The sequence below is a fragment of the Salvelinus alpinus genome, chromosome 2 (assembly GCF_045679555.1).
Source record: "Salvelinus alpinus chromosome 2, SLU_Salpinus.1, whole genome shotgun sequence".
Taxonomy (NCBI): Eukaryota; Metazoa; Chordata; class Actinopteri; order Salmoniformes; family Salmonidae; genus Salvelinus; species Salvelinus alpinus.
The window spans coordinates 11,839,537-11,867,300 of NC_092087.1; the positions used below are offsets into that span (position 1 = coordinate 11,839,537).

Sequence of the window (27,764 nt, forward strand, 5' to 3'; positions counted from 1 at the left end):
ACAGGCGAATAAGTCACCTTGTCCGAGAGAGATTTACACAGTTATCAAAACGTCATGCCAGGGTAAGCCTACACGAAACACATCCCTTATTTTAAGTGGAAAATTACGATTGGAACCATTTCCGTGTTGGAACGCTAGGTTTTATGGGTATTATGACTCATACTGTGGCTCTCTATAGCCAAGGGCAATATCTACCCCATGTTCACCTTGTGATTTACACCCAGGTTATGCCCCTAACCCACTGCTGCATGTATAGCCTCTCCTGGGGATGATGTGGGGATGATGTGGGGGTGGGGGCAGCCTAGTGCCTCAGGTGTTTCCAAACTGCTGCTACTGTAACTCCCAGAGGAGGAGAGGAAAGCCCAGGGTCCATCCCATCCTCAGGTCCCCCTGTGGAAAAACACCCAGAATGCATCTCTCTCTGTGTGTAGTAGCAAATAACTGAAGTTGGTATTTTCCTGAGTGAGACAGATGACTGTGTGTGTGTGTGTGTGTGTGTGTGTGTGTGTGTGTGTGTGTGTGTGTGTGTGTGTGTGTGTGTGTGTGTGTGTGTGTGTGTGTGTGTGTGTGTGTGTGTGTGTGTGTGTGTGTGTGTGTGTGTGTGTGTGTGTGTGTTTGTTAGAGGTCTTGGTTAGTGTGACCTCTCAACTTGTCACAGCTTATGTGACCCTCAACAGCCCAGCCACTGCACTCCACACGTTCATTTTATTCCAATCATTTGTAATGTGTGTGTGTGTGTGTGTGTTTGTGCATTGTGTGTGTACGTAATCTGTGTGTGTGTGCATGTGTGTCTGTGTGTGCCAGTCCGTCAGTCAGTCAGTCAGTCCGTACTCCGCTGCATGGAGGAAGAGTCTGGAGATTCTTCTCAGTGAAACAACTCCCCATCTCCCTGCCGCGGCAGCAGGCAAGGTGCACACGTTGTCATGGCAGCGAGCCCAGGCAGGCAGCCTCTTTCATGTCTGTCAAGACTGGCTAGAGAGACAGAGAGAGACAGAGAGAGAGACAGAGAGAGAGAGACAGAGAGAGAGACAGAGAGAGAGAGAGACAGAGAGAGAGACAGAAAGAGTGAGAAAGAGAGACAGAGAGAGAGAGACAGAGAGAGACAGAGAGAGAGACAGAGAGAGAGAGAGAGAGAGAGAGAGAGAGAGAGAGAGAGAGAGAGAGAGAGAGAGAGAGAGAGAGAGAGAGAGAGAGAGACAGAGAGAGAGAGAGAGAGAGAGAGAGACAGAGAGAGCGAGAGAGACCTAAAGTAGGGGGAACCAGCTATCTAATGGTGTGGCAAGTAGTTTGAGTGGCACAAATGTGTGTGCGTGTGTGTGTGTATGTGTGTGAACTGTGTGTCTTTGTGTGAGTGCATGCAAATGTGTATGTTTTTCAGTGTGCATATGTGCATACATCTGTGTGTGTATGTGCGTTCACACCCGTGTGTGTGTGTGTGTGTGTGTATGTGTGTGTGTGTGTTCCTTACTACTATATCTCAGTGGACCAGACTCAGGCTCAGCTTGGACAGTGAGGCTGTTGATTTGCTGACAGAGAGCCTGCCTGGTCACAGAACATGAATCATTTAGTCACCAGAGCAGCCCTGGAAATGTCACGTCTCATCACGACGCACCATGCCTCAGTGCCCCAGTAGCTTCACTGTTTACATTACAGCAACCTGAGTTAAGAGGAAGAAGACTTGAGTAAAGAGATAAACTGAGATTCTTTGCGTCAGGGTTGTTGTTCCTGCAGGATCGGGGGGATACTGACACTATCAAGGCCCAACCCAGTGACTGTGCTGAGAGAAAATACATAACATATCAAAGCTTAATTTAAGGAATCAAGAGATTGATTCCTCTAGTCTCTTGATTCTTCTAGTCTCTTGATTCCTTTTGATTCCTCCAGTCTCTTGATTCCTCTAGTCTCTTGATTCCTCTAGTCTCTTGATTTTTCTAGTCTTTTGATTTCTCTAGTCTCTTGATTCGTCTAGTCTCTTGATTCCTCTAGTCTCTTGATTTTTCTAGTCTCTTGATTCCTCTTGATTCCTCTAGTCTCTTGATTCCTCTAGTCTCTTGATTCTTTTAGTCTCTTGATTCCTCTAGTCTCTTGATTCCTCTTGATTTTTCTAGTCTCTTGATTCCTCTAATCTCTTGATTCCTCTAGTCTCTTGATTCCTCTTGATTTTTCTAGTCTCTTGATTCCTCTAATCTCTTGATTCCTCTAGTCTCTTGATTCCTCTAGTCTCTTGATTCCTCTAGTCTCTTGATTCCTCTAGTCTCTTGATTTCTCTAGTCTCTTGATTCCTCTAGTCTCTTGATTCCTCTTGATTTTTCTAGTCTCTTGATTCCTCTAATCTCTTGATTCCTCTAGTTTCTTGATTCCTCTAGTCTCTTGATTCCTCTAGTCTCTTGATTTTTCTAGTCTCTTGATTCCTCTAATCTCTTGATTCCTCTAGTCTCTTGATTCCTCTAGTCTCTTGATTCCTCTAGTCTCTTGATTTTTCTAGTCTCTTGATTTCTCTAGTCTCTTGATTCCTCTAGTCTCTTGATTTCTATAGTCTCTTGATTCCTCTAGTCTCTTGATTCCTCTAGTCTCTTGATTCCTCTAGTCTCTTGATTCCTCTAGTTAAGCTTATTGAAATCAGTTTTGAAGTCAAACTGTGGCCTGATTCTATTATTTTCTTGGTCACCCATTCCTGTCAATCCAATTTCCTTCCTTATCTGAGTTTTACCCTAACTGACCCGACTTCTAAAAAATGCTGACTTGACCTTGACTGTCAGATGGGAAACTAACAGTCTGAAAGACATCGTAAGCAAAATGTATTTTGTAGTGCTTCCATTCCTCTAGGACCAGGTTTCAAGAACAAGATTAAGACTGCTCCTGAATTTAAAATGATTCTGAATAGGCATTTTAGTCCAGGACTAGACTTAATCTGAGCTGAGAAAAACAAGTTTGACTTGAAAGCATATTTCTGTGTTATGTAAGCAGAGTCTTTCCAATAAAGCAGCCCCATTTAGAAAGTAACAAAACATAGAATTATCCAACATACATCACAACAAACACTTCTTAATTAACTTCTTCAGAATCTTTATTACAAGATATTAGGCTACAGTACAAATCAGTAAGATCATAGTACAGTACAGTACAGTACAAGTTATGTAGTATTAAGAGGGTTCTGGAGGTTAGTCATTCAAAGCTGTGTACCAGGTGTTCCAGAATACACTAAGATCATCTTTAGAACGTTGCCATGCATCAAACCATTTCTGCCATGCATCAATCCATTTCTGCCATGCATCAATCAATTTCTGCCATGCATCAATCCATTTCTGCCATGCATCAAACCATTTCTGCCATGCATCATCCATTTCTGCCATGCATCAATCCATTTCTGCCATGCATCAATCCATTTCTGCCATGCATCAATCCATTTCTGCCATGCATCAATCCATTTCTGCCATGCATCAATCCATTTCTGCCATGCATGCGTTGGTAAATTCAGTGGTAAGAAATAGCCCTGAACAATGGCAACAACCGAAGAAGAACAAAATGTCTACAGTTATAACGTATAGAAAGCACAACATAAACAACCAAGTGGTCTGCTTATCCCTCATGATATTTGGCACACACGATAATGCGCAATGCAATAGAAATTGTTTATCAATAGGGGAGGGTGTACAGTTATATTTAACAATCCAGACATAAGCCTCTTGGAACGTTACAAACATGTGATGTACAGTCCTGTATAATGTGTATAAATGACTCTATAGCTGCAAAAACTGATCAGGCGACATAAAAATTCATAAGAAGTAAAAAAGGAGAAATCGCTTTCATTCATTCTGTCATCGTAATTCTCTACATACAAAAGTGTCCCTCAGTCAGGCCTTGAGCACTGGAAAATACGTATCCAAAGGGTCAGTAAATAAGGTATCTTTATACAGACACGTTATGTTAGATTACAACAAACCATTTCACGCTTCTTTTCTCCCCTGTGCAACAAAACGCTAGCCTGATTCCCAGATCTGTTTGTGCTGTCTTGACAACTCTCTATCACTCATTGTCACGCCAAACATGACAATTCCATAAGGAGTTGACAAGACAGCAGGAACAGACTGGCGCCCAGGCTAACAGAACGTGGGGCTACCATTTCTTATTTACACGTTTCCTATATTATTTGTTTGCACTCGTCGTCATAAGAATCAAGAGCAGAAAGAATGGTGATGTAATATCGTACGGTTTGATTGATATAACAATGTGTGCTTTAGTTAAGTAGATCATTTATACTCTTCCTTCCCTGATTTCTGTGAGGGTTCGACAGCATCGTCTCTTTCTACCGCTGGAACCTTAGATTCATCCTCTTCCTCCTTCATCATCCTCTCCTGGTTACATGGTTTAGACGCTCCAAACATACTGTAAACACACCTGATTCTACTAATCACCTGCTACCCAGGACCTTGACTGGCTGAATCTGGTGTGTGAAAGACCCTTTCTACAAGGCTACATTTGTTGGCTGCCTGCTTAGGAGTTTTGATTGTACGACCAATGGTTGACTAGTGTAAAAAAAGTGTAGGGCTGGAGCAAAAGCCTGCTGCTCACTCAGTAGCTCTCCAGGTGGAGGGTTGGGCCATTCCTGTTTCAGAAGAGTTCTGTGGGCCTAAACCCTGGAGGATAGAATTCACCTATTTCACCTGGGCCTCTGTCTCCACCTGGGCCTCTGTCTCCACCTCTGTCTCTGTCTCCACCTCAGTCTCTGTCTCCACCTCTATCTCCACCTCTGTCTCTGTCTCCACCTCTGCCTCTGTCTCCACCTCTGTCTCCACCTCTGTCTCTGTCTCCACCTCTGTCTCCACCTCTGTCTCTGTCTCCACCTCTGTCGCCACCTCTTTCTCCATCTCTGTCTCTGTCTCCACCTCTGTCTCTGTCTCCACCTCTGTCTCCACCTCTGACTCTGTCTCCACCTCTGTCTCTGTCTCCACCTCTGTCTCTGTCTCCATCTCTGTCTCTGTCTCCACCTCTGTCTCCATCTCTGTCTCTGTCTCCACCTCTTTCTCCATCTCTGTCTCTGTCTCCACCTCTGTCTCCACCTCTTTCTCCATCTCTGTCTCCACCTCTGTCTCCATCTCTGTCTTCATCTCAGGCTCAGTCTCCGCCTCTCTTCATCTCTGTCTCCGCCTCTCTTCATCTCTGTCTTCATCTCTCTCTCTGTCTCCATCTCTGTCTCTGTCTCCACCTCTTTCTCCATCTCTGTCTCCACCTCTGTCTCCACCTCTTTCTCCATCTCTGTCTCCACCTCTGTCTCCATCTCTGTCTTCATCTCTGTCTCTGTCTCCGCCTCTCTCTGTCTTCATCTCAGGCTCAGTCTCCGCCTCTCTTCATCTCTGTCTCTCTCTCTCTGTCTCCGCCTCTCTCTTCATCTCTGTCTCTGCCTCGGTCTTCATCTCTGTCTCTCTCTCTGTCTTCATCTCTGTCTCTGCCTTCATCTCTGTCTCTCTCTCTGTCTCCGCCTCTGTCTTCATCTCTGTCTCTGCCTCGGTCTTCATCTCTGTCTCCGCCTCTCTCTTTATCTCTGTCTCTGTCTTCATCTGTCTCCGCCTCTCTCTTTACCGCTGTCTTCATCTCTGTCTCCGCCTCTGTCTTCATCTCTGTCTCCGCCTGTCTCTTTATCTTTGTCTCTGTCACTGTCTTCATCTGTCTCCGCCTCTCTCTTTACCGCTGTCTTCATCTCTGTCTCCGCCTCTGTCTTCATCTCTCTGTCTCCGCCTCTCTCTTTATCTCTGTCACTGTCTTCATCTCTGTCTTCATCTCTGCCTCTGTCTCGATCACTCTCTCTGTCTTCATCTTTCTGTCTGTCTCTGCCTCTGTGTCCATCACTCTCTCTGTCTCCACCTCTGTCTTCATCTCTCTGTCTGTCTCCATCACTCTCTCTGTCTTCATCTCTGTCTCTGTCTCCATCTCGGCTGCTTCCCCATCCTGCCAGTATAAGTCTCAGGAGATCATCACGAGGACTGGGAGAGAGAGGAGATGGGACTGGAAGTGCTTGCTGCCACATGGGGTAAAAGTGCTTATATACAGTGTCTTTGGATCAAAACTGCAAATATCAAATAGAAAATGAGAATCAATGTCCTTCTGGGGGGTGATGTGTTTAAGCCTCTGTCTGTGTTGTCTCTGTCCCGTTTTTTAGCGCCTCGTCAACGCCGTTCTCGTCCTCGACAACTGTGGAGAACATGGAAGAGATGAGGAGGAGGAAGGAAGGTTGGCACGTTATCACATCTAAGAATCTAATATTTCATTGATATGAATGCATGGAACTCATGCACTAGGCTACAGCACGGAAGTAGAGAGAGCGAGATGGTGTGTGTGTGTGTGTGTGTGTGTGTGAGCATGTTTTGGAAGTGTTGCAACGTTTATTTAATTGGTCATGCACGACACACACACACATACATACACACATACATACACACATACATACACGCGCACACACACACACACACACACACACACACACACACACACACACACACAAGAATAAGAGACACATCCAGAAAATATTCTAGAATTCTCTAGAATCCCAGCATGCATGTTGGTTGGAACATTCAGTAGAACAGCTCGACAACACGTGTACCAACAGGCATTTAACAGTGCAAGCACTGCGCATCCAAACATGTGTTGCAATGCCAACAGAACTGTTAAAATCGATTGATCCCAAACCATAGTCATCAGAATACAGTCATGGAATGCGATAGCCAACTGTGCGTCACGGGGAGATGGTGAATAGATTCGACTTCCCATTGAATTGCCCATACCATTATTTCCCATCCCACGATCTGAATATGAACATAGAAGACATCCCCATAACACAACTGATAATGCTTTGATGGTCATAGGTACCTCGTTTGCTTCTGCCTATCTGTCCAAGTTTGGGTGGGCGTTTTCCTCCCTGCGAACCGCTGAAGAAGTTGTTGGTGTCTTGGAGGCGACAGGTGAAGGAAAGGTGTCCCTCGTCATCCTCATTTCCATAATGACTAATTTTGTCTTGTAGTACTTCCGACATGTCCAACTGCGTCCCAATTATCAACCAAGGTGCACAAACGAAAACACAATGAAACTCCGCTCGACGTCTACGTCCACTATGGTGGCGTTATAACCGCTTATGCACGCTTATAACGCAGGAGAAAAACAATGTAACGTTAACCAAGGCTACTATCTGGCTGCCCAGTCCTGCTGTCTGTTTACCTCGAAGGCACGTGTCTCGTCTGGTGCGCAAACAAACGCGATTGATCCAAATTGTTTTTTTGTTTTTTTAAACGCTCAATTTCTACTTTCGGAAAGCTTCGGCAACATTATTCAAATGTTCCAGTGGGTTCTACTGTGCGTATTGTTCTGTAAACGCGGGGCGCATGGATATTGCCACCGTGGTACGCCTTCTAGCTAGAAGAACGGCTGGAGCGCCGCACGGAAAGTCTGAGGAATAAATGCAAATTGGGGAGCGCTGCAAAACACGGATCCCGCGGACGGAGGGAGGGAGGGAGAGCAGAGAGAGAGAGAGAGGGAGAGCAGAGCAGAGCAGGTGGTGCTGCAGACCACAGCCGATCCAGAACGGAGAAGATTCCAGTTTGGACCGACTGACTGATGGATGGACTGATGTTACATCCGTACGCCGTGATCTAGCTGGAATCGCAATCAAATTCAATCACATGTATTTATAAAGCCCTTCTTACATCAGCTGATGTCACAAAGTGCTGTACAGAAACCCAGCCTAAAACCCCAAACAGCAAGCAATGCAGGTGCAGAAGCACGGGGGCTAGGAATAACAATGACACTGGAATATGATTTTATTGTAGGCTATATGGTGAATATGGTCGACTGGAAGACAAAATATTGAGCTATACATTATTAATGTATTTTCATCGACGTATTAAATAGGCTAAGTAAGAAAGAAAATGATTCACATTTTGGAAATGTAAATTAAACATTGTCTTTTTAATCCAGAGAATTGTAGGCCTACTGAGATTTTTGGCTGATTTAAAATCGATGTTGAGCTGGTGTACTGTACAGGCCTTGTCACTGTATTTTCCCCACTAGTGTGTGATGGCCTATATTGATCTATAGTTGTTCTTCCCGTCGTGCTGTGTAGCCTAATGCCTTGTGTTACAGCAGTGTTGTAATGGATGGACCCACCTAGTAGACAAGCAGGAAGCCTCACCAGAGGATGGCAGTGTTTTCTTATATGATCAGACAGACAGGCGGTCAGATTCATGTACATGCCTGGGTTCTGTTTCTCACCCTGAACCATGTACCTAAACTAACATGGGAACATAACGCCCCTTAAGTCTTTTCCACACGTACAGTTTGTTCAGTTGCACTGTTCTGAATCCCCATATCTTCACACACACTCACACAGGGGCAGGTTGAGTCCACTCTATCCGGAGACCACATTTTGTTCCATGTGGACCACAGAGACTCAACCACACAACACAATCAAATCCCTGTAGGAAACATTCACCATAGATGGAAAGAGAGAAGGGGGGGGGGGGGGGGGCATAGAGAGATACTACTGCTCACTATGGTAAGTCTCTCTGGATAAGAGCGTCTGCTAAATGACTAAATTATGAAATGTAATAGAGAGAGACAGAGAGAGAGAGAGAGAGGGAGGGAGGGAGAGAGGGAGGGAGAGAGAGAGGGAGGGATGGAGAGAGGGAGGGAGGGAGAAAGAGAGAGAGGGAGGGAGGGGGAGAGAGAGAGGTGTGGCGTAAGTAAATCACAGAATATAATTTCTCCTACCCTCTCGTTTTACAGGCGGTGTGGAGTGAGAGAGAGGTGATGAAACACACACACACACACACACACGAAACCAGACACCAGCTCTTGTAGCGGGGCCAACTTCAATATGCCGTCTACTATTCCTGGTCAAACCCTGTCACACCCAGTCTCGCCCTGTCTCACCCTGTCTCACCCTGTCACACCGTCACACCCTGTCAAACCCTGTCTCACCCTGTCTCACCCTGTCACACCCTGTCTCACCCTGTCACACCCTGTCACACCGTCTCACCCTGTCACACCGTCTCACCCTGTCACACCCTGTCAAACCCTGTCTCACCCTGTCAAACCCTGTCACACCCTGTCAAACCCTGTCACACCCTGTCTCACCCTGTCACCCTGTCTCACCCTGTCACCCTGTCTCACCCTGTCACACCCTGTCTCACCCTGTCACACCGTCACACCCTGTCAAACCCTGTCACACCCTGTCTCACCCTGTCACCCTGTCACACTGTCACACCGTCTCACCCTGTCACACCCTGTCTCACCCTGTCACACCGTCTCACCCTGACACACCGTCTCACCCTGTCTCACCCTGTCTCACCCTGTCTCACCCTGTCACACCCAGTCTCCCAGGACCCGTGGGAGTCAAAGGAGAGCCCTGACGTTAGAGACATGTATCTGACGTGGGTTTTATAGCCTTCTGTATAGAGACATTATCTAAGGGTAACACAGTATTAACGTATAGAGGCATTATCTAAGGGTAACACACAGTATTACCACATAGAGTCATTATCTAAGGGTAATGCACATTGTTAACACATAGATACATTATCTATGGGTAATGCACAGTATTAACGTATAGAGACATTATCTAAGGGTAATGCACATTATTAACACATAGAGACATTATCTAAGGGTAACACAGTATTAACGTATAGAGACATTATCTAAGGGTAACACAGTATTAACGTATAGAAACATTATCTAAGGGTAATGCACAGTATTAACGTATAGAGACATTATCTAAGGGTAATGCACAGTATTACCATATATAGTCATTATCTATGGGTAATGCACAGCATTAACATATAGAAACATTATCTAAGGGTAATGCACAGCATTAACATATAGAGACATTATCTAAGGGTAATGCACATTGTTAACACATATATACATTATCTATGGGTAATGCACAGTATTAACGTATAGAGACATTATCTAAGGGTAATGCACATTATTAACACATAGAGACATTATCTAAGGGTAACACAGTATTAACGTATAGAGACATTATCTAAGGGTAACACAGTATTAACGTATAGAAACATTATCTAAGGGTAATGCACAGTATTAACGTATAGAGACATTATCTAAGGGTAATGCACAGTATTACCATATAGAGTCATTATCTATGGGTAATGCACAGCATTAACATATAGAAACATTATCTAAGGGTAATGCACAGTATTACCGTATAGAGACATTATCTAAGGGTAATGCACAGCATTAGCGTATCAGTGCATTATTCATGTGTTATAATAGTTAGTGCAGCTCTGCATGTCTTATTACTCATCAATGCAATCAGAGGGAAAGAAATGAAGAACTGTAAAACAAAATGTGTTTTAAAATCTGCCCATTTATTCGTATAAAATGATGAGGATGTACGTGTCAGTAAATTCCTAATTACCATTTATAAATCCATAAGGTGCCGTTTAACCCAAATGGTGGTATCTATTCATGAATAGAGACCGTTGGCATCTACAGTAACACAGGCACTCCTGACAGGAGCCTTTCTTTCTCAAGTAGTTTAATCACGACCTCATTTAAGTAGTTATGATTGTACAAGGACTTGTGTAGCATCTCTGGTACCATCAACACCTTCTATAATAGCCGTTATACACTCTGTCAATCATTGTTACTGGATAACATTTTGTCATTTTATACTCTGTCTCCCCTCTCTACCTCTCTCTGTCACTACCTCTCTCTGTCTCCCCCTCTCTACCACTCTCTCTCTCCCCCTCTTTACCTCTCTCTGTCTCCCCCTCTCTACCTCTCTCCCCCTCTCTACCTCTCTGTCTCCCCCTTTCTACCTCTCTCTCTCTCCCCCTCTCTACCTCTCTCCCCCTCTCTACCTCTCTGTCTCCCCCTTTCTACCTCTCTCTCTCTCCCCCTCTCTACCTCCCCCACTTTCACTCTCTCTCTCTCTCCCTTCTTTACCTCTCTCTCTCTCCCCATCTCTACACCTCTCTCAATCCCCCTCTACCTCTCTCTCTTTCCCCATCTCTACCTCTCTCTCTTTCCCCATCTCTACCTCTCTCTCTGCCTCTCACTCTCGCTCTCCCACTCTTGACCTCTCTCTCTCCCTCAACCTCTTTCGCTCTCTCTTTCTCCCCATCTCTACCTCTCTCTCCCCCCCTCTCTCTCCCTCTTTCGCTCTCTCTCCTCTACCTCTCTCTCTCTTTCCCCCTCTCTCTCTCTCTCTCTTTCCCTCTCTCTCTCCCTCCTCCACTCTCCTTCTCTTTAATACTTCAGACAGCGTGTGTAGGAGCTGTAGATGGTTCTGTCGACCCACCGCCGGAACTTGGACACCGCTGTGTAAACACCCGGGAACTTGGCATCTCCGCAGCCGTTTCCCCATGATACCACACCGTAGACACGCCCCTCGCACACCAGCGGCCCGCCGGAATCTCCCTGGAAACCACAAGGTACACCACACCCTCACTCAGTTTCCATGACAACGTGTCTCATTTTCTGAGGCCACCACAAGGTAGGTAACTATCATGAGAAGAGAGGAAATTTGGAATTAAAATGTGATTGTGTTGTGAAACTATAGATTAAGGTAATAGGTTCTCGAACGCACCCTTAACTATCCTATACAGCTAGTGGGAACTGACAGGCCAATAGGGCGTGTTCAACAACTCTACCTGTTACATCTATCAGGTCCAGTACCTTGCACGCGTCCTTGCCCCCAGCATTGTATCCGGCACAGATCATATTGGAGGTGATGTTCCCGTTGAACGACTCGCTGCTGTTGCACCTGGCCGATGACACGATGGGCAGCTTGACAGTCCGCAGGGTGGAGGGGATCTGACCCTCTCCCAGAGAGGTGTACCCCCACCCCGACACACGACACACCCGCCCCGCCATAACCCCTGTACCCTGCCGGGGGAGGGGCGCCAGGGACACATAGCTACCCATCACCATGGGAACCCTCAGCTACAAAGGGTGGAAGAAAAGAGATAGAGGGGAGAGTTGAATTGAGTTGAGTTGAATTGAGTTGAGTGAGTTGAGTTGAGTTGAGTTGAGTTGAATTGAGTTGAGTGAGTTGAGTTGAATTGAGTTGAGTTGAATTGAACAGAATAGAATTGAACTGAACTAAACTGAAATACATGTACTTACTAAGTTATTACAAGGTAATTACAAATGTAATACACAGCTAGTTACTCTAATATAAGGCCTATCACTTGGCCAAACATCCTAAAACAGCTGTATCCAATGCTGTTATAATAAACATGAATATGGAATGCAGGTAAATATGTATATTGTCTATGGTTGTATCCTGTACCTTGATGAGCATGATGTCAGCATTGTTGGTGGTCTTGTTGTACAGAGGATGGGGGATGATTCTGTGAGGTTTGGAATACTGCTCCGTTCCCTCAAACATACTCAGAGAGTAGTCCCCTGCCACAATCATCATCTGATCTGTCCTGGGAGGAGAGGCCAGGGAGACATCAGAGATACATTCAACTTTGTTGTTTACATTATTGGAGTATTGCCATCTGCTCTGTCCTTAGACGGTGGAGTGCAATTTTAGCTGTGTTCAACTTCGCAAACACTGACTAACGTTATTTAAAATAAATATCCCCTTCTGCTTTATCCAAAAAATAACATCTGAGGTGCATTCAACGTCCCAAAAGTTTCCTTTGCGCTGACTGCACTGAAGTGGGTGTATACGTGGGTACAATGCTTCTCTGTGTGAATCAGGAACAATGTGACTGTTATCCTTTCTGAACTTACAACGTCTGACATGTTGACACCTCGTCGTGTAACACGCACGCTGCGATGACAGACATGCCAAGGTTGCCCTGCTGAGCCCACTGTGTCTCTTATCGCCCTTACTGTCTGTCTGACCTCCCAGTCCCAGGACTCACTGAGGCTGCTAACAACAAACAAACACAGATCATGACTGATTCTTACAACAACAACAAAAACACAAGAAAAAAAATCACAGGTAAATGTGAATACATTTTTTAAAAAGTGGGGGAAAAACATGTGGTTTTTGGACATGTGTGAACACCTGTGTTCATGTGAAACAAATCATGTGAAATTCTAGTATTTTTTATATACATTTTCATGAGTGTGACGTGTTTTTTTTTGGACACGTGTGAAGTTTTTAACATGTGAGAGAGACATTTCTTTTGGAATGGGTGGCCAGTAATACACGGTTATTTCTAATTGTTGTGTTTTGTTTTCTTCTGCTTGACTTATTCAAATGTATTTTTATTTATCTTACTACTGCAGTGTTAGGAAAGAGCAAGAAACGCATTTCACTGTACTACTACACACCTGTATGTATATTCATATGGATACAGTGTTTGGAGTCATGCTAACTTCTCCTCAGTGTTATAAAGCAGGTTATTGACTGACTCACCCTATGTTACAGTGAGCGGCTGTGAGCACCCAGTACTTGTGCACTAGCGATCCGCCACAGAAGTGCTGTCCCTTGGTGGTCTGTAAGGATACAATGTATTTGATGGAATTGGGGGCTGGAGCGTAACCTCCGACTATACGGTCCTGTATGATCTCCTGACCTGCAGGAAGACATGGAAACAACATGTATAGTATTACACGGTATATGGGATGTGTTATAATATACACTGAATGTACAACATGTTAAGGACACCTTCCTCATATTGAGTCAGATTCTGAAACATGGAAACATAAACAGTTACATTAGATTGTATGACAGGTAGAAACCTGATTATAATGTTGTAGGACAGACAGGTAGAAACCTGATTATAATGTTGTAGGACAGACAGGTATAAACCTGATTATAATGTTGTTGGACAGACAGGTAGAAACCTGATTATAGTGTTGTAGGACAGACAGGTATAAACTTGATTATAGTGTTGTAGGACAGACAGGTATAAACCTGATTATAATGTTGTAGGACAGACAGGTATAAACAGTTACATTAGATTGTATGACAGGTAGAAACCTGATTATAATGTTGTAGGACAGACAGGTAGAAACCTGATTATAATGTTGTAGGACAGACAGGTATAAACCTGATTATAATGTTGTAGGACAGACAGGTAGAAACCTGACTGTAGAAACCTGTAGAAATCAGGTAGAAACCTGATTATAGTGTTGTAGGACAGACAGGTAGTAAGTCGCTCTGGATAAGAGCGTCTGCTAAATGACTTAAATGTAATGTAAATGTAGAAACCTGATTATAATGTTGTAGGACAGACAGGTAGAAACCTGATTATAGTGTTGTAGGACAGACAGGTAGAAACCTGATTATAGTGTTGTAGGACAGACAGGTATAAACCTGATTATAGTGTTGTAGGACAGACAGGTATAAACCTGATTATAGTGTTGTAGGACAGACAGGTATACACTTGATTATAGTGTTGTAGGACAGACAGGTAGAAACCTGATTATAATGTTGTAGGACAGACAGGTAGAAACCTGATTATAGTGTTGTAGGACAGACAGGTAGAAACCTGATTATAGTGTTGTAGGACAGACAGGTAGAAACCTGATTATAATGTTGTAGGACAGACAGGTAGAAACCTGATTATAATGTTGTAGGACAGACAGGTAGAAACCTGATTATAATGTTGTAGGACAGACAGGTAGAAACCTGATTATAGTGTTGTAGGACAGACAGGTAGAAACCTGATTATAGTGTTGTAGGACAGACAGGTGGAAACCTGATTATAATGTTGTAGGACAGACAGGTAGAAACCTGATTATAGTGTTGTAGGACAGACAGGTAGAAACCTGATTATAGTGTTGTAGGACAGACAGGTAGAAACCTGATTATAGTGTTGTAGGACAGACAGGTAGAAACCTGATTATAGTGTTGTAGGACAGACAGGTAGTAAGTCGCTCTGGATAAGAGCGTCTGCTAAATGACTTAAATGTAATGTAAATGTAGAAACCTGATTATAATGTTGTAGGACAGACAGGTAGAAACCTGATTATAGTGTTGTAGGACAGACAGGTATAAACCTGATTATAGTGTTGTAGGACAGACAGGTGGAAACCTGATTATAGTGTTGTAGGACAGACAGGTATAAACCTGATTATAGTGTTGTAGGACAGACAGGTGGAAACCTGATTATAGTGTTGTAGGACAGACAGGTATAAACCTGATTATAATGTTGTAGGACAGACAGGTATAAACCTGATTATAGTGTTGTAGGACAGACAGGTATAAACCTGATTATAGTGTTGTAGGACAGACAGGTGGAAACCTGATTATAGTGTTGTAGGACAGACAGGTAGAAACCTGATTATAGTGTTGTAGGACAGACAGGTAGAAACCTGATTATAATGTTGTAGGACAGACAGGTAGAAACCTGATTATAGTGTTGTAGGACAGACAGGTGGAAACCTGATTATAGTGTTGTAGGACAGACAGGTGGGAACCTGATTATAGTGTTGTAGGACAGACAGGTAGAAACCTGATTATAGTGTTGTAGGACAGACAGGTATAAACCTGATTATAGTGTTGTAGGACAGACAGGTAGAAACCTGATTATAGTGTTGTAGGACAGACAGGTATAAACCTGATTATAGTGTTGTAGGACAGACAGGTAGACACCTGATTATAGTGTTGTAGGACAGACAGGTGGAAACCTGATTATAGTGTTGTAGGACAGACAGGTGGAAACCTGCTGGAAAAATCGTGAAAAAAACCCTGGAAAGGTCTAGAAATAGTGTACAATATAATACAGTACATAACATGCAGAATGTGGAATAATACTGTTCCCATAACATTGGAACTTTCACACCTCTTAGACCCAGTAGGGAATAGAGGCTCCTTTCACACCTCTTAGACCCAGTAGAGAATAGAGGCTCCTTTCACACCTCTTAGACCCAGTAGAGAATAGAGGCTCATTTCACACCTCTTATACCCAGTAGAGAATAGAGGCTCCTTTCACACCTCTTAGACCCAGTAGGGAATAGAGAATCCTTTCACACCTCTTAGACCCAGTAGAGAATAGAGGCTCCTTTCACACCTCTTAGACCCAGTAGAGAATAGAGGCTCATTTCACACCTCTTAGACCCAGTAGGGAATAGAGGCTCATTTCACACCTCTTATACCCAGTAGAGAATAGAGGCTCCTTTCACACCTCTTAGACCCAGTAGGGAATAGAGGCTCATTTCACACCTCTTATACCCAGTAGAGAATAGAGGCTCCTTTCACACCTCTTAGACCCAGTAGAGAATAGAGGCTCCTTTCACACCTCTTAGACCCAGTGGAGAATAGAGGCTCCTTTCACACCTCTTAGACCCAGTAGAGAATAGAGGCTCCTTTCACACCTCTTAGACCCAGTAGAGAATAGAGGCTCCTTTCACACCTCTTAGACCCAGTAGGGAATAGAGGCAAAACTAACTCACTCTGCTGAGAACAACAGAATAGAGGCTCCTTTCACCCTCTAGATTAAAAAGTCCTGATAAAAATATGATTAATTACATCCTTTAAATTCTGAAGTATTCATTACAAATGACCAATAAACTTTGAATCAGTGTTGGTTCCTTTGTTTCGGCACAAAAATCCACCAGTGTTGTAAATGTTTTTCTACTGGTTACTCATAAACAGGGCAATAAATCACAAACATTTTAGGACAAAAAAAGGACGTAAAGAACACAAAGGGATAAGTACTTCTCCTTTTCATGTCCAGTGATCTCACCAGGCTCAGCTAGCAGACATTAAAGTTGCTGGTTCTGTGACCTCCGACTCCAGAGGCGAATAAAGGTTTCCCTGTCTGACCTGACTTTCTACCTGTGTCCTCTAGTGTCTCCTCTAGGATGCATCCCAAATGGTATCCTATTCCCTACATAATGCACTACTTTTGACCAGATCCCTATGGGCCCTGGTCGAAAGTAGTGCACTAGATAGGGAATACGGTGCCATTTGAGACACCTCCATCCTCATAGTGTTTCCTCGCTCCTCGATCTGTGTAACACCAGAGAGAGCTTGTCTTCACAGGGCTGTGTAACACCAGAGAGAGCTTGTCTTCACAGGGCTGTGTAACACCAGAGAGAGCTTGTCTTCACAGGGCTGTGTAACACCAGAGAGAGCTTGTCTTCACAGGGCTGTGTAACACCAGAGAGAGCTTGTCTTCACAGGGCAGGTGTAACACCAGAGAGAGCTTGCCTTCACAGGGCTGTGTAACACCAGCGAGAGCTTGTCTTCACATGGCTGTGTAACACCAGAGAGAGCTTGTCTTCACAGGGCTGTGTAACACCAGAGAGAGCTTGCCTTCACAGGGCTGTGTAACACCAGAGAGAGCTTGTCTTCACAGGGCTGTGTAACACCAGCGAGAGCTTGTCTTCACAGGGCTGTGTAACACCAGAGAGAGCTTGTCTTCACAGGGCTGTGTAACACCAGCGAGAGCTTGTCTTCACATGGCTGTGTAACACCAGAGAGAGCTTGTCTTCACAGGGCTGTGTAACACCAGAGAGAGCTTGCCTTCACAGGGCTGTGTAACACCAGAGAGAGCTTACCTTCACAGAGTTATGCAACACTCAACTACACTCACTTTCCTGTGGTCAGGATAGAAGAGAGAGGAAAAATCACTGTCGTTGTTACTGTTGGTAATACTGTATAGCTCGGTTTTTACCTTGTTCTGGACAACAAGGCATGCTAAATAGAGAATCTCCTCTGGGCATGTTTTTTAGTCCAGAACAAGGCTTGATCTGTGTTCAAGAAACCTGGCCTGTGAGTTCATCCCAGAAGGACAGATTAGATTTTCTGTTGACAACAGAATTTATAATCTAAATTCTGTTCTATTCAACATCAAAGGATCGTGACACCAATATAATACCTTTATAACAAGTTACAACAGATGACTAGACCCTGAACATTATGTGTACTGCTGAGTAAACAGGTTTCTACTTTAGGAGGCAGTCAGCATGCAAAGACAAGCAACACAACACAATGCTAATCATGCATTGTTTTATTGTGCATATTATTGAAAGCAATTCATATACAAACACACAAATCATCAGCATATCTCCGCACTCTGGGTCACATAAAAACCTGAATAAATGATCAGGAAGTATTCACTACATGAATAAAATGACAACTAGGAGGAAAATGTTATACTTACAATTGACTGCCAAGAGCTCCAAAAGCGCATAGCACAGACAGACTACTAGCAGGTTCATGATGAGAGGAGAGGGTGGAGTGCAGGCTGAGCAGTGGGATGCAATGCCGGACTGGAGTAACACTTCTATATCCTCTCTGATTCCTATAACAGGAAGAAGGACATCTCACCAGACAGTGATGAGCAGAGATCCTCAGATTTCTGAAAGTTCCGATTTCAGTCATCATGGCCACACTGTCCAGATACAACGATATAGGATGGAGAAAGAGAGAGAGAGAGAGAGAGAGAGAGAGAGAGAGAGAGAGAGAGAGAGAGAGAGAGAGAGAGAGAGAGAGAGAGAGAGAGAGAGAGAGAGAGAGAGAGAGAGAGAAAGAAAGAAAGAAAGAAAGAAAGAAAGAAAGAAAGAAAGAAAGAAAGAAAGAAAGAGAAAGGAAGAGCAACAAAGTGCACCTTCATAAACTGTCCCCCTTCTCTGACCCCCTGACTCTCCACAGGGGCCCTTACAGTACATTACACTGTCTCCATAGTAACATATCTCATGTCCTGTGTCATCAGCAGGAGCTTCACACAGATTTTCCTCCCGTGGAAGTTCTCAATGGACCTCTGTGTGAGTGTGTGTGTGTGTGTGTGTGTGTGTGCATGCGTGTGTGTCTGGGAGATTAATTCTGAATGACAAAGGAGTATTTTATACAGTCATACCATCTGTATAACACAAATGTATTTCCCTCTGTAGAATCAACACCATTTGACACTCTTCTAGACTGAAGTGACAAACACTGGGCTTCTTGAGGTGTGCCATCTCACTTTCCAGGGGTCCTTCCATATAGAAAATCCGGACAGATTTGACATAATTACAGTGGATAGTACAGCAGGGTAAGCATTACACCCCCCCTTGTGGAAGACTCCTGAGTCCTGACCTGTCCTTGTCCCACATTTAGGGAATTCATAATTCATACTATAATTCATAATTGATATTTCAACCAGAAGAATATGGCTTCTCTTTACTGCTCTTCCCACAGACAGGGATTTCTGAACCCAAGGTCCTTTACTGGCAGATATAACCAAGGACAAATACTCTATACAGTATATAGGGCAGTGAATATAACCCAATCAGAATGGATATAACCCAATCAGAATGGATATAACCCAATCAGAATGGATATAGCCCAATCAGAATGGATATAACCCAATCAGAATGGATATAACCCAATCAGAATGGATATAACCCAATCAGAATGGATATAGCCCAATCAGAATGGATATAGCCCAATCAGAATGGATATAACCCAATCAGAATGGATATAACCCGACGAGAATGGATATAACCCAATCAGAATGGATATAGCCCAATCAGAATGGATATAGCCCAATCAGAATGGATATAACCCAATCAGAATGGGTATAACCCAATCAGAATGGATATAACCCAATCAGAATGGATATAGCCCAATCAGAATGGATATAACCCAATCAGAATGGATATAACCCAATCAGAATGGATATAACCTAATCAGAATGGATATAACCCAATCAGAATGGATATAGCCCAATCAGAATGGATATAGCCCAATCAGAATGGATATAGCCCAATCAGAATGGATATAACCCAATAAGAATGGATATAAGCCGATGAGAATGGATATAACCCGACGAGAATGGGTATAACCCAACGAGAATGGATATAACCCAAAGAGAATGGATATAACCCAACGAGAATGGATATAACCCAATGAGAATGGATATAACCCACCGAGAATGGGTATAACCCGATGAGAATAAACTCTCACTGAAATGTGTTTGATTGTTAGTAGTTAGTTAGTTAGTTTGTTGTGAGTATGGGTTTATTCAAAGACATACTGCATATATATGACATCATACACACTATATTCTGTCTACATATGGTCTAGTTTTCACTAACGTTGTTTAAACACAAACGTGCAAAAGCTGGAAATCAAGGTTCCTGCACGCATGCTTGTGGGTTTATTCTCTTAGTGCAAACGTGTCTCAGTAACATTGTCTCCTCACGAGCATATACCTACATAATATACATTATTTTATTCACGTCTACATACATCATTGATCACGAGTAGGGCGAGACAGAAGCTGCTTCAGCATACACCTGTCTGTGCCAACACAACATGTTTTACACACACTGAGATTGCGGTTATACTCTGCACAGTTCCAGTTGGAAGGAAAGCATCTCTGGGGTGAGAAGGCCATTATCGTTTGGCCTCAATTGGTACCTGTGTGTCTGTGTCACATGAGGTGGCCGCCTAACAGCCCTGTGCTCCACATGCACACAGAAATCTACAGTACACACATAGACATCCTGTTTGTGCCTGTAGATATGTTCTCTGGGGAGAGGGAACATACCATCACCTATCTCCTTCACTGTAATGGTGACACCTGGGAGGAGTTACCACAGCATGGCTTCAAGTCGCACACATTTAACATTTACATTTAAGTCATTTAGCTGACGCTCTTATCCAGAGCGACTTACAAATTGGAAAGTTCATACATATTCATCCTGGTCCCCCCGTGGGGAATGAACCCACAACCCTGGCGTTGCAAGCGCCATGCTCTACCGACTGAGCCACACGGGACCACGTGTGGATCACGTCAACCCACCCAGCCAGCGGTTTGTATCGATCCCTGATGAGAACTACAGACAAACATGAGAAGAACACGGGGGCTCACAGACTCACAGGACGGATGTTAGGTCTGCACAAAATCGCTTGTGTGCTTGTGTAGCGTTTCAACCTGCATTGACACATTCTACCGTCCAGATCAGTGGTCTTCCAGATCAGTAGTCTTACAGATCAGTGGTCTTCCAGATCAGTAGTCTTCCAGATCAGTGGTCTTCCAGATCAGTGGTCTTACAGATCAGTGGTCTTCCAGATCAGTGGTCTTCCAGATCAGTAGTCTTACAGATCAGTGGTCTTCCAGATCAGTAGTCTTACAGATCAGTGGTCTTCCAGATCAGTAGTCTTACAGATCAGTGGTCTTCCAGATCAGTAGTCTTCCAGATCAGTGGTCTTCCAGATCAGTGGTCTTCCAGATCAGTGGTCTTACAGATCAGTGGTCTTCCAGATCAGTAGTCTTACAGATCAGTGGTCTTCCAGATCAGTGGTCTTCCAGATCAGTAGTCTTCCAGATCAGTGGTCTTCCAGATCAGTAGTCTTACAGATCAGTGGTCTTACAGATCAGTGGTCTTACAGATCAGTGGTCTTCCAGATCAGTGGCCTTCTAGATTAGTTGTCTTCTAGATTAGTGGTCTTCCATATCAGTGGTCTTCCATATCAGTGGTCTTCTAGATCAGTGGTCTTCTAGATCAGTGGTCTTCCAGATTAGTGGTCTTCTAGATCAGTGGTCTTCCAGATTAGTGGTCTTCTAGATCAGTGGTCTTCCAGATTAGTGGTCTTCCAGATCAGTGGTCTTCCAGATCAGTGGCCTTCTAGATCAGTGGTCTTCTAGATCAGTGGTCTTCCAGATCAGTGGTCTTCTAGATCAGTGGTCTTCCAGATCAGTGGTCTTCCAGATCAGTGGTCGTCCAGATCAGTGGTCTTCTAGATCAGTGGTCTTCCAGATCAGTGGTCTTCCAGATCAGTGGTCTTCCAGATCAGTGGTCGTCCAGATCAGTGGTCTTCTAGATCAGTGGTCTTCCAGATCAGTGGTCTTCCAGATCAGTGGTCGTCCAGATCAGTGGTCTTCCATATCAGTGGTCTTCCATATCAGTGGTCTTCCATATCAGTGGTCTTCCAGATCAGTGGCCTTCTAGATCAGTGCTCTTCCAGATCAGTGGTCTTCTAGATCAGTCTTCTAACATAGGCAGTGTAGAAGGCAGAAATATTCAGACAGGCAAGTTTAAAGGGCCCAGTTCAGTCAAAAATGTGATTTCCCTGTGTTTTATGTATACTTCCACACTATGAGGTTGAAATAATCAAGTGACATTTAGAAAATTATGATATGCCTTTTTGGTGTTTTAGCTGTTTGAAAAGACTGCCAGAAACTATAGCCTGTTTTGGTGGGATGGAGTTTTGGCCTGCCTGGTGACATCACCAAGCAGTAAATTGGTTCATAGACCAATAAGAAAGAGAGTTGAAAACTTGAAAACAATCACAGTAAGATACTTAATTGTTACCCATAAATTATTTGATATTGAGATAAAAATGGTTGCATTGGACCTTTAAGCACAGTAATAATCATATAACACCATTGTCTTTTCTCCCTCCCTCTATCTCAGACTGACACTATCATACCATCCAGCCAAACTACACAATAACCAACATGCCTGGAGACTCTTCTGTGACCAGACAACGTATTCAGTTCCACCTCCCTAAACGATCTCTTTTCTTCCCCCACTATTAGCACACAATGAATGTCAGAACACAAATAGTCAAGTCCCTAGAGAGAACAGGGAGGGATAATAAAAGGGATGGCTGTCTTTGGGATGTACTTGGTCAGTCTCAGCTTTGTGTCTGTCACATCACATCTCACAGCCACGGTCATGTTCATTAGGTCATCAAACAGAAGAAAACACACTGAAACAGAGAGGGACTACATGAATTTGTCCCTATTTTTCGTTTCCAGTGCAAATTGTTTTGGTTTGGTGTGCGCTAATGAATAAGACCTTGTTACGTAGAGACACAGTAGGGTGGACAATAACCACAATAACAGGAACACTCGAAAGGAGAGCAGGTATGGTTACTATATAAAAAGGTGATGGGTATTTCACAGCTGTTCTGTCTGGGTGTGAGAGGAGGGGGAGTGGGTGAAGACTTGTCTGCAGACAGTGGTTAGTTGACTGTCAGAAGGGTGAGTAGGTTAATGATGCTTTGGATGTACATTTTCTATTTGCAGTCTGGTAAAAAATGAAAATGTAAGACATTGAAGAAGACATAAGTGATGTTTCGGTTTTTGGTAACACATATCACACTTGTAACATAAATATTGAATACCTTTGTTTTAGGAGATATTAAGTGCATTAGATAGAGCACAATTGGTGAATGTGTTTATACACAGGGGTCTGGGCATGCACAGAGTTGTCAGCTTGGATGATCTGGGAGATTTGATGGATATGAGTAAATTGATAGATCAATTAAGAATTATTGTGTGATTCTAACGAATCATTCATGTCTGCGTTACAACAGACCAGACCGGTCCAGACCAGACCGGTCCAGACCAGTCCAGACCGGTCCAGACCAAACCAGAACAGACCAGTCCAGTCCAGACCGGTCCAGACCAAACCAGACCAGTCCAGACCAGACCGGTCCAGACCAGTCCAAACCAGTCCAGACCAAACCAGACCAGACCAGTCCAGACCAGACCAGTCCAGACCAAACCAGACCAGACCAGTCCAGACCAGACCAGACCAGTCCAGACCAAACCAGACCAGACCAGACCAGACCACCATGGCAAAATCATGTTATCTATCACTGATCCTACTGATCATCTTCACCATCAAAGGTAAACCATCATCTTTGACACCTTAAACATCCCTTTCCACATCCCCCACCCCTTTCTATTGTTCACTTGAATCAATACACTTTTCATATATTTTACTTTTGTCTATTATCATTCATTTATTCATTCCCTCCCAGGTGTACTGGGCCAGAGGATCATCGGGGGTCAGGAGGTGATGCCCTACTCTATAAAATACCAAGCCTCCGTCCAGTACAACAAATATCACTACTGTAGAGGCACCCTCATACACCCTCAGTGGGTGGTGTCTGCTGCCCACTGCTGGAAACCATGAGTAGTGCAACTTCAAATTAATTTTGTAAAGGTCGGGTTGACCTGCTCAGATGTTGCATGCATCAATCAACCAATGGTTGCGTGCACGTCATAGACCGTGTCATCGACTAACAGATTGCTATATCATATAATGTGATTAGCTGATACTTGAAATAACTATCAAGGTATATTGTAAGATGTGGCATGCGTCAGCCACAACTGGGCAGAGGAACGCGTCTACAGTCTCTTTCAACAGCCACGGTGTCTGGAGTGCATTGAGTCTGGCTAATCTCGACCACCAGCTGGCTCTCTCTCTCCGAACCCTCTTCGGTCTGGCAATTGAGGCTACCAATAGTACTACATGATAGGTTATGATACCATCATAGGATAGAGTTAGGCATTTATAATGGTACTAGTACTCCCAGTATGTAGCTTCATTATTGTGTATTTTATTCATCTTGTGAGTAGTCGTGTTATTATTTTTTATTATTCCTTATTTTTAACAAATAAAATTTGATATACATTTTTTTTGTCATTTAGCAGACACTCTTACAGGAGCAATTAGTGTTCAGTGACTTGCTCAAGGACATATCGGCAGATTTTTCACTTAGTCAGTTCCGGGATTCGAACCAGCGACCTTTAGGTGAATGGCCCAATGCTCTTAACCGCTAGGCAGCCATAATAACATCTAATAAAATGAAATGTTTTGTTTACTTTGGCAACTTTAATTAAGCCTTGGTATACACTACACTTAGTGCTTCGGTCAGAGCTATTCTGTACATTACATTTAATTGAGAGGACATAAGGCAGACAAAGTTTTCAGTAAATATAAAGCACGCCATTACTAATATAATATCAATAATATCAGTTACCCCAATAAAGAACTTCATTGTCCATCCAGGATGGAAATTGTTCTTTGGTATCACCTTCACTAAAAGAATCAAAAAAGTTAATTTATACATATATATCCAGCGTCAGATTTTGATATCTGAGTTTAGGTATTGAATATGAAATCACTGTAGCAAGTTGTCAACATTAGAACTATTTACATAGACGACTGGTAATTGTGTTAAGGGACTTGCGTAGGTGGTTCTTCTTGGAGGACGTCAAGCTCTAATCATCGCTCATGCAGGGAGGGGGATATGGGGGTTTTCATTTGATGTATTTATCACTATCTTGATGAACTACTGACCTTAAGGTTAGGGTTAAAGGGCATATGATATATTGTATTACCTCACATGCCATAAAGTTCCATAGTAGTGTGCTTAATTTTTTATCTCACTCTAACGCATTACCTCTCCTCCCTCTCTCCCCTCTCTCTCCATCCCTCTATCATCATCTGGAGAGGCCGGCCACCCTCAACGCCAACGTTCAGCCCACCGTCCTGCCCAGTGTGGACACGTCGCCGTTGCAGCAGGGAACAACCTGTATGGTGAGCGACTAGGGGTTCCCGAACATCTTCAGCTACAACCTGTCCCCGCGACCCGAGCCGTGGACGTCAACGTCATCACCAACTCTCATATGTATATACTGTATTCTATTCTATTCTTCTTAGTTTATGCCGCTCTCAATTGCTCATCTATATATTTATATATTCTTATTCCATTCCTTTACTTAGATTTGTGCGTATTAGGTAGTTGTTGGGGAATTGTTAGATTACTGTTAGATATTACTGCACTGTCGGATCTAGAAGCACAAGCATTCCGCTACACTGGCAATAATATCTGCTAACCACGTGCATGTGACCAATAACATCTGCTAAACATGTGCATGTAACCAATAACATCTGCTAAACACGTGCATGTGACCAATAACATCTGCTAAACACGTGCATGTGACCAATAACATCTGCTAAACATGTGCATGTAACCAATAACATCTGCTAAACACGTGCATGTAACCAATAACATCTGCTAAACATGTGCATGTAACCAATAACATCTGCTAAACATGTGCATGTAACCAATAACATCTGCTAAACACGTGCATGTGACCAATAACATCTGCTAAACACGTGCATGTGACCAATAACATCTGCTAAACACGTGCATGTAACCAATAACATCTGCTAAACACGTGCATGTGACCAATAACATCTGCTAAACACGTGCATGTGACCAATAACATCTGCTAAACACGTGCATGTGACCAACAACATCTGCTAAACACGTGCATGTGACCAATAACATCTGCTAAACACGTGCATGTAACCAATAACATCTGCTAAACACGTGCATGTGACCAATAACATCTACTAAACACGTGCATGTGACCAATAACATCTGCTAAACACGTGCATGTAACCAATAACATCTGCTAAACACGTGCATGTAACCAATAACATCTGCTAAACACGTGCATGTAACCAATAACATCTGCTAAACACGTGCATGTAACCAATAACATCTGCTAAACATGTGTATGTGACCAATAACATGTGATTTGATTTGAGAGAAGCAAACTGCCAGTACTGGTCCTTCAGGATCACTAACAACATGCTCTATGCCAGCTCTAGCTTCAGCTGAGAGAAGAAGAAGAGATCATTACAGGCTCTATTTCAGAGTCCACAACGTGTGTACTACTTAGAATGAAGGAATGCATTGGGCATGCATTCTAGGTAGAACATTAGTATGGATATTGAAATGTAGCCTGTGTCTGTCTGTCAGACTGTCAGTCCTGTGATCTATGTTATGAGTATGCCATGTACTGTATATCTATGTATGCCAAGCAAATTTCTCTTTGGGATATTCAAATATTCAATTGACTTTTATTCTATCAGGGATGACTCGGGCGGCTCCCTCATCTGTAACGGGCACTATGGGGCATCAGCTGTGCCAATCCTCTACTTCCCTGGAGTCTACACCGAGATCAGGAAATATCTCAGCTGGTTTGACTGGATCATCCAGAAAGACAGCTAGCCACACCATCTTGTTGTAACGAACGTCTACTTCGTCCTCCTCCTCAGACGAGGAGAGGCGAGAAGGATCAGATGACCAATATGCAGCGTGGTAATTTGACATAACGATGTTAAAGAATAAAGACGAACATGAAAAACACTTGAGAATTTACAAAATAATAAACGGAGTCAACAGACCTGAACAAACGAACTTCCATAACACGAAGAACGCACGAACAGGAAATTAGACTACACAAAAACCGAACGAACAAACGAAACAGTCCCGTGTGGTGCAAACAGACACAGACACGGAAGACAACCACCCACCACAAACTATGTGAAACAACCTACCTTAATATGGTTCTCAATCAGAGGAAACGTAAACCACCTGCCTCTAATTGAGAACCATATCAGGTCACCCATTAACCAACATAGAAACACATAACATAGAATGCCCACCCCAACTCACGCCCTGACCGACTAAACACATACAAAACAACAGAAAACAGGTCAGGAACGTGACACTTGTTTTTGGTCTTCTCCTTTCTAAAGATCAAAATGGGATCAACTGATAAAGTATCAGGACACAGATACTGAACTACCTGCTGTAAATAATTACCACCTGTTTTTTACAACAATACATGTATGTCTATTTTCTCTCCTATGGCCACTGATGACTGTATAGGTACAATAGCTGTATAATAGCGATAGGTATTGTCTTGTTACTAATAGAAAGCATCTATGGTAATAGTGCTATCAGCTGACACACTGAAGTAGAGATGTGATCGACCTACAGGCCATGTAATCATTTGTTGAATAAGGAAAGCATGCGTGACCAACATGAAAGGGACTCGCTGTGTTTGTACCCCTTACATCCATTGAGAAACATCAGGAAAGTATGCAAGGGTTGGTTTATTTAGATCAGTCACCAAATAGAAATCATGTTTAAGACACAATAAACCTGTGTTGGCACTGTCAGTTGACATATTTCCCTCTATATCATATTTTGATATATACAGTACCTTTGGAAAGTATTCAGACCCCTTGACTTT

At 43.4% G+C, this 27,764-nt stretch overlaps 4 protein-coding genes across 4 annotated transcripts; 1 reads left to right on the forward strand and 3 right to left on the reverse strand.

The window, feature by feature from the left end:
• Positions 1-3,049: 3,049 nt before the first annotated feature.
• Positions 3,050-5,342, reverse strand: LOC139553915 (germ cell nuclear acidic protein-like). The gene is made up of 2 exons (XM_071366694.1): positions 5,231-5,342; positions 3,050-5,102 (listed from the first exon to the last, which is right to left on the reverse strand). Exons 1-2 carry the CDS (start codon positions 5,288-5,290, stop codon positions 4,656-4,658), a joined length of 507 nt encoding a protein of 168 aa, XP_071222795.1. The 5' UTR covers positions 5,291-5,342; the 3' UTR covers positions 3,050-4,655.
• LOC139553922 (calcium/calmodulin-dependent protein kinase II inhibitor 2-like) lies at positions 3,050-7,603 on the reverse strand. The gene is made up of 2 exons (XM_071366708.1): positions 6,865-7,603; positions 3,050-6,189 (listed from the first exon to the last, which is right to left on the reverse strand). The coding sequence occupies exons 1-2, from the start codon at positions 7,025-7,027 to the stop codon at positions 6,119-6,121; spliced, it is 234 nt and encodes a 77-aa protein (XP_071222809.1). The 5' UTR covers positions 7,028-7,603; the 3' UTR covers positions 3,050-6,118.
• Positions 7,604-10,934: 3,331 nt separating this feature from the next.
• On the reverse strand, positions 10,935-18,326 carry LOC139550676 (trypsin-like). Its single transcript, XM_071361734.1, has 5 exons — positions 18,087-18,326; positions 13,388-13,547; positions 12,302-12,443; positions 11,686-11,952; positions 10,935-11,427 (listed from the first exon to the last, which is right to left on the reverse strand). Exons 1-5 carry the CDS (start codon positions 18,142-18,144, stop codon positions 11,257-11,259), a joined length of 798 nt encoding a protein of 265 aa, XP_071217835.1. The 5' UTR covers positions 18,145-18,326; the 3' UTR covers positions 10,935-11,256.
• A 5,168-nt stretch (positions 18,327-23,494) lies between these two features.
• On the forward strand, positions 23,495-27,762 carry LOC139540483 (complement factor D-like). Its single transcript, XM_071344351.1, has 4 exons — positions 23,495-23,549; positions 23,684-23,829; positions 25,209-25,339; positions 26,596-27,762. Exons 1-4 carry the CDS (start codon positions 23,495-23,497, stop codon positions 26,732-26,734), a joined length of 471 nt encoding a protein of 156 aa, XP_071200452.1. The 3' UTR covers positions 26,735-27,762.
• The last annotated feature ends 2 nt before the right edge of the window (positions 27,763-27,764 follow it).

Coding starts and splice junctions, on each gene's coding strand:
- LOC139553915 (XM_071366694.1), bottom strand. CDS start 5,290: ATGAAGACAGAGATGGAGACAGAGGTGGAGACAGAGATGGAGAAAGAG. Junction 5,103..5,230: donor AGAAAGAGGTGGAGACAGAG/GTGGAGACAGAG, acceptor CCTGAGATGAAG/ACAGAGATGGAGACAGAGGT.
- LOC139553922 (XM_071366708.1), bottom strand. CDS start 7,027: ATGTCGGAAGTACTACAAGACAAAATTAGTCATTATGGAAATGAGGAT. Junction 6,190..6,864: donor GATAGGCAGAAGCAAACGAG/GTACCTATGACC, acceptor TGTTCTCCACAG/TTGTCGAGGACGAGAACGGC.
- LOC139550676 (XM_071361734.1), bottom strand. CDS start 18,144: ATGAACCTGCTAGTAGTCTGTCTGTGCTATGCGCTTTTGGAGCTCTTG. Junction 12,444..13,387: donor GCCGCTCACTGTAACATAGG/GTGAGTCAGTCA, acceptor CTCTCCTCCCAG/GACAGATCAGATGATGATTG. Junction 11,428..11,685: donor GGGGCAAGGACGCGTGCAAG/GTACTGGACCTG, acceptor TGTGGTTTCCAG/GGAGATTCCGGCGGGCCGCT.
- LOC139540483 (XM_071344351.1), top strand. CDS start 23,495: ATGGCAAAATCATGTTATCTATCACTGATCCTACTGATCATCTTCACC. Junction 23,550..23,683: donor GATCATCTTCACCATCAAAG/GTAAACCATCAT, acceptor ATTCCCTCCCAG/GTGTACTGGGCCAGAGGATC. Junction 23,830..25,208: donor TGTCTGCTGCCCACTGCTGG/AAACCATGAGTA, acceptor CGTCCTGCCCAG/TGTGGACACGTCGCCGTTGC.